Raw genomic sequence first — 12917 nt, forward strand, 5'->3', positions numbered from 1 at the left:
GATTAACTTTTATTAACTCTTTCTGGGGGGGAATGGGAAAAAATAGCAATACTGCCACTGAGTTTTTATGTTTCAATTTAGTGGCGTTCATTTTTTTTTAGCATAAATAACATGATAACTTTATTCTCTGGTTTGGTACCATTACAGTGATTATAAATCCAGGCCAGAACACAAAAGTAATGGTGTTCCAGCAAATAAGCCTCTTACCATAAATGATCTTACATCACAAGAGGAATTGGAATAGTTATTACATTAAACATAGCTTTTATTACCCTTTGACTAAAATAAGTAGAGGTAAATTATGGTTTAATATGCTTAAAGAATTATTGAGAAAAATAAACCAAACTAAACAAGAAAAAATAAGAAAAAATATATTAATACACCAGGATTGGAAGATACAGACATCTGGATGGCCAATCAAAACATTCTTACCAGATCAGACATGTAAGAGATGGCATGTACCTACTGCATCATTGTCCTTATTAGTCCCTGCCTGTCAAATACGGAGCACCCGCCCGATAGGGTGGCCCCGTCAGGAACCTGTCCCTAGAGGGGGCCGTATCCCTAAGCATGTCCCTCACTACTGTCCCAACATGACATGTTTCATCTCAAAACATGTCTAAGGGTAATAAAAGCTACGTTTTAATGTAATAATTATTCCAATTCCTCTTGTAATGTAAGACCATGATAAAAAAAAACTATATGAATTTTATAAGTTTTGCTACTGTTGCACAATAAAACCCCTATAAAATGTTTTTGCAACACCATATCCCTAGTCCCGAAACATTTTCATTTTTCTATCTATGGAGCTGTTTGGGGCTTGATTTTTTTGTACTTTTCATCGGCATCATTTCTGATCGCTTTTTATTCTGTTTTTTTAGATGGTGAATAAGCAATTCCGTTTACCATGCAGAATAAATTACACAATAATTGCCGTTACTGATGCGGCGATACCAAATATGTATTACTAAAACGTTATTTTACTTTTTTAACTATTTATTAGTCGCAGAAGGGGATCTTTGATAGGCGATCTTCTGATTGCTTTTATAATATACTGTACTGTACTGCTTAGAGGGGGCATATTGTGAGCATTTCAGTCTTCAAGTGTCCCTGTATGTTAGGAAAACTTTTGATATGTGACAGTGACATATCAAATGTTTTGATCGGTGGGGGTCTAAGCACTGAGACCCCTGTTGAACGCTAGAACAAGGAGAGAGAAGCACTCACATAGCACACTCTCTCTCTTTGATGCAAGAGACAGAATCGAGATGAGCCTATAGACTTTCTATTGAATCCTTCTCACTTCCATTTCCTGCAGTGAGGAGAGAGTTAATGCTCATTGTGAGTGCTTCTCACACCTCGTTCTAGCGAACAGCATAGGTCTCAGCGCTCGGACCCCCAATGATCAATACTTCTGATATGTCACTATGATTTATCAAAAGTTTTCCCAAAGTACATGGCCACTTAAAAGCACTGACAGAATGGAGAGCACAGGTAGGGTGGTAAACAGAGAGGAGGGCGTAGAAGTAGGGGGGGTTCAGCATTGTTGAGAGTTTTGTGGGTGCATTCAGAATAGGTTGAAGAGGGGGAGAGTTTGGTGGGGGAGATCCATTAGTAGTAAGTTAAAGTAATCAAGATGATAGAGAATGACATACAGGTAAGTTAGGTAACAAGTGGTCTGGCATATAGGTAAGTTAGGTAACAAGTGGTCTGGCATATAGGTAAGTTAGGTAACAAGTAGTCTGGCATATAGGCAAGTTAGGTAACAAGTGGTCTGGCATATAGGTAATTTAGGTAACAAGTGGTCTGGCATATAGGTAAGTTAGGTAACAAGTGGTCTGGAATATAGGTAAGTTAGGTAACAAGTGGTCTGGCATATAGGTAAGTTAGGTAACAAGTGGGCTGGCATATAGGTAAGTTAGGTAACAAGTGGCCTGGCATATAGGTAAGTTAGGTAACAAGTGGTCTGGCATATAGGTAAGTTAGGTAACAAGTGGTCTGGCATATAGGTAAGTTAGGTAACAAGTAGTCTGGCATATGGGTAAGTTAGGTAACAAGTGGTCTTTCATATAGGTAAGTTAGGTAACAAGTGGTCTGGCATATAGGTAAGTTAGGTGAAGAGTGATCTGGCACATAGCGGAGATGAAGAAGGAGCTGCCTGACATAGAGGAGAGTTACAGTTTGTAATTAATACTTCAGAACAAATAAGTAGCTAAAGAGGAGGCAGACGTAGCCGTTGCAGCAGGCCCTCAGTGACATAAGAAGACACCAGTATTATAAATGGTACATGATACTTTAGGGCCCTGTTACACATTATACATTGGTGCCCAGGAGATCAAGCTATGTCTGTGTTTAACAAACTTACAGTTAAAGTGGAACTCGTGATACAACATACACAACTCTGCTTTCTAAATTCCATCAAGCCCTGACAGCCTGATAAACTTAAAGATCACCTGTAGGCTCACTTAACATATCTGTTTTAGTAACTACTAGCATTCCCTGTGTAATAATTCTGAAGCATCTGTTCTTATGACTCCATGTTATACCACTCTTCAGTTTTACTAGAATTTTATGAAGGAATTGCTAGCAGTTTGCAATGAAAGTTCATCTGGATGTTACCAGTAACCTTGTAGCATTCTGGCTGATGGGTGTCTTAGCTGTAGTCCCTCACCTCACAGTACTATCTTTTAATGATGATCTCAGCTGGTCACTCTTCTGTCTGATTCTTCAAAAGTATTTGATTGAGAATGTCTTTGGTTATTCTCTCTAAAAGATCCTTCTTAGGAGCAAGAGCTCAGACATGTGCCTCCTCTCCTTCTTAAGGCTGCTCTGGAACTCCCCATCCTGGCAGGAAGAAGGACTACCAAGAGGTGAGGAACAGGATGGTTAGTCCTCTTCCTTGCCATCCATTCCTTACTGGAAGTAATGGCCAAACATGAAAAATACAATAATACATAACAATATAAGACATAAAATTATATATCAAAATTGCAGATACCCCCAGATCTGGGGTACTACACTAGCATGTATGGCACGCAACTGCTGAATGAAGTGATTGGCTGCAGCAACCACATAGATGTATGTCGCATCATTGTTGCAGGAAAAGGTAACAAAAACTGGTGGGACCACCAGAACATCAGTGATGGTGCAGTGGGGGATTTAAAAGGTGACTAACCTTTGGGGTATTTTTTATTTTATAACATTTACTGCAGTTTTATTTGTAAAATTCTCTAATGCAACCAGTTACCTACACTGCATTATGAGAACTAGGATGTATCATTATATAACTAGGAGCCTGGGTAAGATGGGTGACAACTGTAAGAATGGCCATCAGAATCAAATATATTTACATAATTATTCAATTAGAATTATTCTGTTTTAAATCATGAGAACAGAAGATGTATCAAGGACTTGGGGAAAAGCTGTTTAAGGAGCAGCACCTCTTACATAGGAAAATGTGGGAGCAAAATATTACTATTACTACTTGGCTTATGGCCATAAAGGGAGTATTTCAGAAATCCTCCCTTTTTACTCCGTAGCCTTTCCCCATCTGTGTCTCAGGATTAACCAGCTTAGGGATATATACTATAGAGCTGCATAGCAGGTCAAGACCCAGCAATTCCAGTCAAGTATGGATTTGACTTAATTGTTGTGTAAATTAACCAACTATGTCAAGAAGAAATCTGAGGAGCATTTCTCCCCCTTCTCTCATGTTCAGATCCTGTGAGTGGTGACAATGGAACTTGCTAAACGTCAGCTTTTATATCCCAAGCACTAGAAAATTGTAAGTATTAAGGTTTTACAATTTACTGCTTCCGAGAAAATATCGGTTTTACGAAGGTGGACTCTACATCCCAGGAAGGATTGCAGTCATGTGTCTGGTCACAAATGGCTATGATCTTCGGATGTGACTTTTTTGGTGCATTGTATTGAATAATCTTATAGGAACCCCAAAGCTAATATGTGTCTCATTTGCATTTGAGGAGCAGTTTAATTCAATCTATTCTTCCCTGTTGACGGCCATTTATATCCTGGGGAGAGGCTGACTCAAATGTTACTCAATGGGATATCAAAAAGTCCAGAAAAATGTCTGCTCTATGTTTCTTAAAAATTTAGTAACTTTATAAATATATTGTATTACTTATCATGTGTTCCAGGCTTGTTTCAAAAGGTGAATCCCCCAGTGCGCCCCTGAGCATGGGTGGGCCCCCTAGTCCTCCACACCTTGCACAAGTGGTACATGGCACAGTAGATTGACTGCACTACATACAAAAAGGCAATTTACAGCCTTTGTGCCCATATAAAAAAAGCTGGGTAGATTATTTAAGAGACTACCCATTATTATATTATAGATTATATTATGATATATAGATTACATTATATTATAGATGTATCGGGTGGCAGAGAAGGCTATTAGGCACAGGGGCAGGTCAGCCAGTATCCTCTTTCATTAGGGACCTGCCTTCTCGAAGACACTGCAGGGACTCTAGTCAATCATCTTGAGCATCTTGCTGCTGCCTGTCGCTGTGTGAGCAGGAGGTATTTTACTGGTGGGCCCTAAACACCCCAGTCCAACATTGGAGCCAGTCGTCCATTTGTTGACAGACTCAACCTGATGTTATGTGCTGCAGCGCATTACAGAAGATTTATGTTTCATCCTGCCTATATTACATTGTAAAGACTACACAGAAAACTACAATAGGTATTTGGGGTGGATGTTTCATAACGTAAAACTTGCAAAATCCTTCCTTCAAGTTCTTCCTATTACAGAAAACTATTTGTTACAAGACCTTCTGTAATTTACAGAGATTGTTCGGGCTTTATAATATTGATGACCTATCCTCAGGATAAGTCATTAATATCAGATCAGCGGTGGTCCGACACCCAGCACCCCCGCTGATCGGCTGCAATGCGCAGGTGTCATCTCCCTCCTCTCTTCCTGTTCACCCTGCTGTCTATGGCAAAGAGCATAGACAGCAGCAGCAGACAGGAAGAGAGCGCCGTCTCCTCATACAGCTGATCAGCGGGTGTGCTGGGTGTCATACCCCGGCCAATCTGATATTAATGACCTAGAGGTCAGTGTGTTCACCAGGTCAGAGCTGTACGGGAGAGGATGGCTGTCCAGCACTGGGAGGAGAGGTCAGTGTGTTCACCAGGTCAGAGCTGTACGGGAGAGGATGGCTGTCCAGCACTGGGAGGAGAGGTCTCCACCAGGTCAGAGCTGTACGGGAGAGGATGGCTGTCCAGCACTGGGAGGAGAGGTCAGTGTGTCCACCAGGTCAGGGCTGTACGGGAGAGGATGGCTGTCCAGCACTGGGAGGAGAGGTCAGTGTGTTCACCAGGTCAGAGCTGTACGGGAGAGGATGGCTGTCCAGCACTGGGAGGAGAGGTCTCCACCAGGTCAGAGCTGTACGGGAGAGGATGGCTGTCCAGCACTGGGAGGAGAGGTCAGTGTGTCCACCAGGTCAGGGCTGTACGGGAGAGGATGGCTGTCCAGCACTGGGGGGAGAGGTCCGTGTGTTCACCAGGTCAGAGCTGTACGGGAGAGGATGGCTGTCCAGCACTGGGGGGAGAGGTCCGTGTGTTCACCAGGTCAGGGCTGTACAGGAGAGGATGGCTGTCCAGCACTGGGGGGAGAGGTCAGTGTGTTCACCAGGTCAGAGCTGTACGGGAGAGGATGGCTGTCCAGCACTGGGGGGAGAGGTCAGTGTGTTCACCAGGTCAGAGCTGTACGGGAGAGGATGGCTGTCCAGCACTGGGGGGAGAGGTCAGTGTGTTCACCAGGTCAGGGCTGCAGGGGAGAGGACGGCTGTCCAGCACTGGGAGGAGGAGGCTTCCCTCCTTTGTAATACATTTGGACATGTGCTGCCAGCAATCATCTCCACTGTGTTATCTGTGGGCAGAACTGAGGACTGTGGACGATCTCCCTGTGTGTATGACCTGTATGAGCCTGTCTGAGCTGTGATGCACATGCCCCTAAAACACAAGCACTAAAGCCCCCCATAAAATTAGCCAGAGTGCCCCCATAGTCAGTGAGTAGTCAGAGTGCCCCCATAGTCAGTGAGAGGTCAGAGTTCCCTCTGTATGGCGGCATCAATAACAGCAGAGTGCCCCCACTGTTAGTGAGTGGTAAGTGGCCCTCCTAGTGGTATGCTAGAAATGTGGGGTACTAGAAATGTGAGGTAAATAGGACTATTAATTTAGTGGCCCCCAATGAGTGTGCGGTACCCGCACCTCTTAATGTTTGGTCTGGACCTCCACCTCACAGCAGATTTAATTATGTAGACCTTTACAAAAAGTAGTTGAGTACCTCTGTTCTATAAGGTCACAAATCCCTGCAGGCCATACATGTTATTTATGCACCTTGCTCTGTACATAAGGGCATAGTCATGCTGAAAAGGGCATTCCTAGAATGGTTGCTATAAAATCTCAGTTGGCATTGGTTCCTATTACTAGATCTAAAAGGCCCAAAACAAGATAATCACTCCCAGACCACTACAGCTCTGCTTGGCGCAATGTAGGATGAACTTCCAAGCAGAAGGTTTTCTCCTTTAGACTCCATCACACTGCTAGATGGTGGACTTCTAGACCTGTCCCGGGTTACATATGATATTGCAGCTTAGCTTTATTGAAATTAATGGGACCAAGTTGTTTTTGGGAGAAAGCAGTCATGTTGTCCCAAATCTGAACAACCCTTTAAATGAAGCTGTAGAACTTAATCATACAGGCATTGACATTGCATTACTTTGCCACATTCTTGAGATGTTTTGCAAGGGAACTTCATGAAATTTTAAGAAAACACTTGTGGCATTGCTGTGATTCATGTGATTATACAGGTATTTCACTGGCTCTGGTTTTCTGCAGTTTCCATTTGAACTGTAGGGGTAAATGGCAATCAGGCCTTATTTTCCGTTCCGAATTTACTCCGTGTGCATTCCGTTTCCATATGTCCGTGTTTCCGTTCCGCAAAAAAATAGAACATGTCCTATTATTGTCCGTATTCCGGACAAGGATAGTACTGTTCGATTAGGGGCCAGTTTTTCTGTTCCGCAAAATACGGACATCATCTGTATTTTTTGCGGATCCGTTTTTTGCAGACCACAAAATATATACGGTCGTGTGCATGAGCCCTTAAAGGGATTGTCTCATATCAGCAAAGAACATTTATTATGTAGAGGAAGTTAATACAAGGCACTTACTAATGTATTGTGATTATCCATATTGCTTTCCTTTGCTGTCTGGATTCATTTTTCTATCACAGTATACTCTGTTCATTTCCATGGTTACGACCGCCCTGCAATCCATCAGTGGTGGTCGTGTTTGCACACTGTAGGAAAAAGCACCAGTCTTATTTGGTGGTCCTAACCATGGGATCACAGATAGGCTAGTGGTTTTTCCAATAATGTGAATGCACGACCACCACTGATGGATTACAAGGTGGTCGTAACTAGGGATGAGCGAATCGACTTGATGAAACATCCGAAGTCGATTCACATAATACTTTGTTTGAATACTGTACAGAGCAAGCGCTCCGTGCAGTATTAGAATGTATTGGCTCCTATGAGCCGAAGTTATTACTTTGCAAAGTCTCGCGAGACTTCATAAAGTTCATAAAGTAATATTTTCGGCTCATAGGAGCCAATACATTCAAACAAAGTATTATGCGAATCGACTTTGGATCTTTCATCCCTGGTCGTAACTATGGAAACGAGCAGTGTTTAATGTGATGGGAAAATAAATCCAGACAGCAAAGGAAGCAATATGGACAATCACAATACATTAGTAAATGCCTTGTATTAACTTCCTCTACATAATAAATGCTATTCGCTGAAGTGAGACAACCACTTTAAATAACTATTATTATTTTACGCACTTATATATCTCTGAAATATTCTGCAGCGCTTTACACACATTAGCATCAAGCTGTCCCCAATGGGGCTCACAATCTAAGGTCCCTATCAGTATGTCTTTGGAGTGTGGGAGGAAACCGGAGTACCCGGAGGAAACCCACACAAACACAGGGAGAACATACAAACTCCACGCAGATGTTGTCCTTGGTCAGATTCAAACCTAGGACTCCAGCGCTGCCAGGCACCAGTGCTAACCACTGAGCCACCATGCTGCCCAACAATCATAACAGTATTAAGCACCAGGGAAAACCCTGGGCAGATACTAGGGCCCACTGGACTTAGGTGTGCCCATGCCAATCTGGATAAAAACACTCTGCTTGTCAAGGCACCAGATGAGTCTGTCTCCCAAGAGCCCACAATAAAAGTTGAACTTCACATAAATCCTGCTTTACTCATGAATGGTCAAACAGATATGAAGGTGTTTGGGGTTTGATCTAGCCGTTTTTAGAGTAATTTTATTATCCCATGCACTAGTAGGGCTTTTTTGGGTATTTATTATGATATTTTATTAGCTCTTTAAATTTAGCCATGACCAAAAGATATGCTGGTAATGGACACTTTTTTTTACACCACATGAATAAATCATCTGTCAATTAGATTTTCTGGTTCAGGCTTCATTGTACTAACTGCAAGGGTTGTACCAAGTTTAGAAGTTACTCCCTAGCTACAGGATAAGGGATAACTAACTGGTTGCTGGGGGTTCAATCTCTGGGACCCCCACACAACCAGAGAATAGGGTCTTCCTGTTCCTCAGAGTGGCAGATTGGGCACTAGTCATGCCGCATCATTCATTCTCTAGGGGATCACTAGGTGTAGCCGAGTACAGCGCTCGACTATTTCCGGTGGTCTCATAGAGAATGAATGGAGGAGCAGGGCCCAGACCTGCCACTTCATCAGATTGGGGGAACAAGGCTCCATTCTTGGGATTGGTGGGGGTCCCAGCAGTCAGGCCCCCAGCAATCAATAAGTATTGATTGTTAAACTTGGCAAAACCCCATTTTATTAAAGAGGCTCTTAACCAGTTGGCCTAATTATTAGTTAGTTTATGACTACCTTGAAGGGGTATTACCATGTAGGATATACTATTACATTGACAAGAGGGTCCCCCACAGATGAGGAATTAATGGCATATCCTAGAACTACACCGTCACTACCTATAGTCGTTTATACCTTTATGTAGCTAGGCAGATGAAGCTCAACAAAAGAAGAATATCCATAATGTCTTGATTGCGTTTAGGTTATTTTCTTCCACTATGGAAAGTTTTAATAAGACGCATTTCTCTTGTGCACTTACACTGTCCTTGCAGCCACTATTTGGCATAATCCATCTGTATCCATAGGGTCCCATTCACCTGATGGATGTCAGAAGAGTGTCCTGTTCATATCCATTAGAGTGGTGTACATTGGTAAACTTTTTTCATCTGTATGGAAAAATTCAGCCAACTACACTGTTCCATAAAGAGGGATCCAGCATAAAGATGTATGCCACATGGTATACATTTTCTTAACCTAGAAGCATATGTACAGTACATCTATACATAGGTTGGAGCCATCTATTGGAAGTATACGCTGGGAAATCCTCCCAACATATAACTTCGATGTACAATGCAAACACAGGATGAATAGACCCTAATTCTAGATAAACCAAATGGTCAAAATAAGGAAATTGTCCATATATTTTTGGCATTTCTTCCATTAACTATAGATATGTTTTGGATGATTTTGAATATGACAATATTGGGGTCGTTTATTTAACGGGTGTAAAGTAGAACTGGCTTAGTTGCCCATGGCAACTTTCATTTTCCAAAGGAGCTCTCCAAAGTGAAAGGTGGACTCTGATTGGTTGCTATGGGCAGCTAAGCCAGTTCTACTTTACACCAGTTTGATAAATGACCCCATATATGTTTAATCATACATGCGCATTGAGATGTGATCATAGTAGAACCCGCCCTAATTTTTTCTGTATCTAGGTATATAAAGTTCATGATGTAACTGTATTCTCTCTTCTCTTCACAGTTGTTTGAGGTGGATTAAGTAATGCTCCTCCGCCTTTATGTCATGGTGATCTCATACCTTTGTGCCATCAAAGCTGCCCCCTTCCAAAACCAGACCACTGATTTGGATTATGGCCCTGAGAACTCGTCCAACTCCACAGACCAACCACAGAACTTCTTTGAATTCACTGAGGGACTACATGATGGCTTCTTCCCGGATTTAGCAACCACATATCCTGATATGGCTGGTAAAGAATGGAACCTATATTCCCCAAGAGTGGCCCTCACTAGTCAGGAGCCCTCAGGACCTCCTCTTTTATTTTTGGCAGAAGAGTCTATTTCACATTCAGAACAGGCCAACAGAACTTCTCGGGTAAAACGGGCAAGGGGATCTGATGCTATCAGCCCTTCTCGAAGAGGAGAGCTTTCTGTGTGTGATACTATGCATGTTTGGGTGACTGACAAGAGGTCAGCTGTTGATATTTATGGTAAGACTGTCACTATCCTATCTGAGATTCAGACTCTTACAGGACCACTCAAGCAATACTTTTTTGAGACCAAGTGCAACCCTGAAGGAGGTACTACTAATGGTTGTCGTGGGGTGGATAAAAGACAATGGTTGTCAGAATGCAAACAAAAGCAATCCTATGTAAGAGCGTTGACCATGGATGATAAGCTTGTGGGTTGGCGCTGGATCCGGATCGATACAGCATGTGTTTGCACCCTGCTAAGCAGAAGAGGAAGGACGTAAAATCAGAGAGGGCAGAGGGTTATCCCTCTCTGTGGTTTACTGTGGATAGGGAAAGCAAATAGAGCTCCTGTTTTCCTTAAGCTGTTTACAATATGGCATAATGGCCGACATCACACATTCCTGGAGTCATGCCACAAACACACTATATTTGGGGGATGGAGGAGTCTCGAACCTACAGCTGTCATCAGCAGTGGTTTAACTTTACCATGTTGAGAAAGAGCACAAAACTGGATGCAAAAAGACACCATACGGATCTAATAGGATGGGACAAAAAATGTCACCTCTCAGTGCTTTCTAAATTTAGTGCCTTTTTGTCCTGAATTTGAACAGTCTAGTGAGCAATTATCCTGAATTCTATCGCAAGATGACCTGTGGACTATGTGTCCCTCTATGACTACATGATGGAGACATTACATAGATGATGCTGAAGTTGCAGAAGTTTTTAAATTAAAAATGTATTTGGATTTGATGATAATTTTGTAGAAATGGAGAATGTGTGTTTATTTTTGTCCTGCCGACAGGTACCCGGCAGGTGACATTGTAAGCTATTATAAATTGGTTATTCTATTTGTAAATTTTATATATCTATAAATATATATATGTGTATATATATATATTGAGAAATATAACTTATTGTCATTTCCTTTTTATGGACTGCATGTTACAACTTCCTATTTCTGCTTCTTTCACATCATGTTTTTTTTCTACCCAATATTTATTACCCTTTCCTATCATATAATTCCCAACCCCTTGACATTAGACTACTTGCTTTCATCTTTTTGTCATCATTGTTTCCATTACCAAATGCTGGGAGTGTATCAATAATTTGATGTATTACAAAATTTTCTGTATTTCACCCCCTGTTTTGATAAAAAGTCACATAAGTAGAAGTAAGCAACAAAAGAGACACCTATGGGCTGCAGAAGGTATTACACTACTGCTTACTAATGAGCATAACTTCAGGGTTTTATCCCAAAAATATGGGGTTAAAGCCTAACACCACCCAAACTTGAAAATTCACATATAGGGACAGATAACCCCAATATTCCACACCCTCACCCACTCATGTCACACTTTCAAGGGGCTAGTTTAGTGGAAACCTTACACTTTAAATCTGCTTTATTTGGCCAAAGTAAACAGAACAATAAAGGACTAACAGTAAAATCAGAACTCACCATTTATAAGCGCTGAACAATTATAATGTTTGCAGAAATGTATTAATTTTTTACAACAGGTCGGCACAATATATGGATTTTCAGGTCACAGCCTCTGAAGTCTTCCAGTATGCCATATTTAACTTGTGGATCTCCAGCTCTTGTGAGGTTACAACTCTCATCATGGGGTGTCACAGGTTGCAGATGGATGAAACTGTTCAGGGCTAAATGTCCTCTATACTTTATATAAACTGAAAACCAAAGAATTGTCGCCCCCTTGTGGACTAAAATATACATTTGTAAATTCACCCTGTAGTACAATAATATATTACAAGGTAAAGGTTTAAAGTATAACCAAACGTGACATACTGGTTTTGAAGAGCATTACATAATATATTACGGAACTGCATACCTGACAATTCCATAAAATGCATTTATTATTGTAGTTGTACCTTCGAACCTGTGGGGCTGTGTATACTTCTGAAGGGTCCCTGGGGTGAAACGTGGATTTCCACAGTCCTAAAGTTTATCAGAATAATTTTGATACTAACAATGACAACATTGATACTTGATTACAATATTACAATATGGAATTGATGTTTATGCAATGGTCAGATATATTATTTAACGTGATTCCAAACTGGAGTTTCACTTATCAGTATTTGTCACAATTATGTAATTCTTCTTAATAATAGGCAAAAACAAAACAAATGCAATATTGGGGGGATATATTTCAAAATCATTTGCTAATGGGCATGTGACATAAGAAAGTTGGTATCTGATTGGTTGCTACTGACAACTGCTCCACTTTTACTTTGCACATGCCTTTATTACAGCACAAACCATATTTTCTTATCTTTTATGTATTGTAGTCCTTCTTTTAAAAAGTGATTCCCTAAACTGGATATTAATGGTGTTTTCCAGGCGTACAATATTGATGACCTATCAATATCTGCTGAAGTCTGATTGGTATAGGTCCGACTCCCAGGACCCCCACCGATCAGCGGAAGAACACTGCGGTCTCCTCACGGCTTACCAAGCACAGTGCCGTACATTGTATAGTGGCTGTCCTTGGTATTGCAGCCCAGGCCCATTCACTTGAATGGGA

General features: G+C 41.5%; 1 protein-coding gene across 1 annotated transcript in view; it reads left to right on the forward strand.

The window, feature by feature from the left end:
* The window catches only part of LOC120986903 (neurotrophin-4-like), a 115734-nt gene extending 104541 nt beyond the window's left edge, over positions 1–11193 (forward strand). Inside the window, exon 2 of the mRNA XM_040415589.1 lies at positions 9927–11193. Within this exon, the coding sequence (XP_040271523.1) occupies positions 9948–10655 (708 nt within the window). The 5' untranslated portion in view covers positions 9927–9947 and the 3' untranslated portion in view covers positions 10656–11193. The remainder of the gene's footprint in view (positions 1–9926) is intronic.
* Positions 11194–12917: the final 1724 nt, after the last annotated feature.

Source organism: Bufo bufo, chromosome 1 (genome assembly GCF_905171765.1).
Source record: "Bufo bufo chromosome 1, aBufBuf1.1, whole genome shotgun sequence".
Taxonomy (NCBI): domain Eukaryota; kingdom Metazoa; phylum Chordata; class Amphibia; order Anura; family Bufonidae; genus Bufo; species Bufo bufo.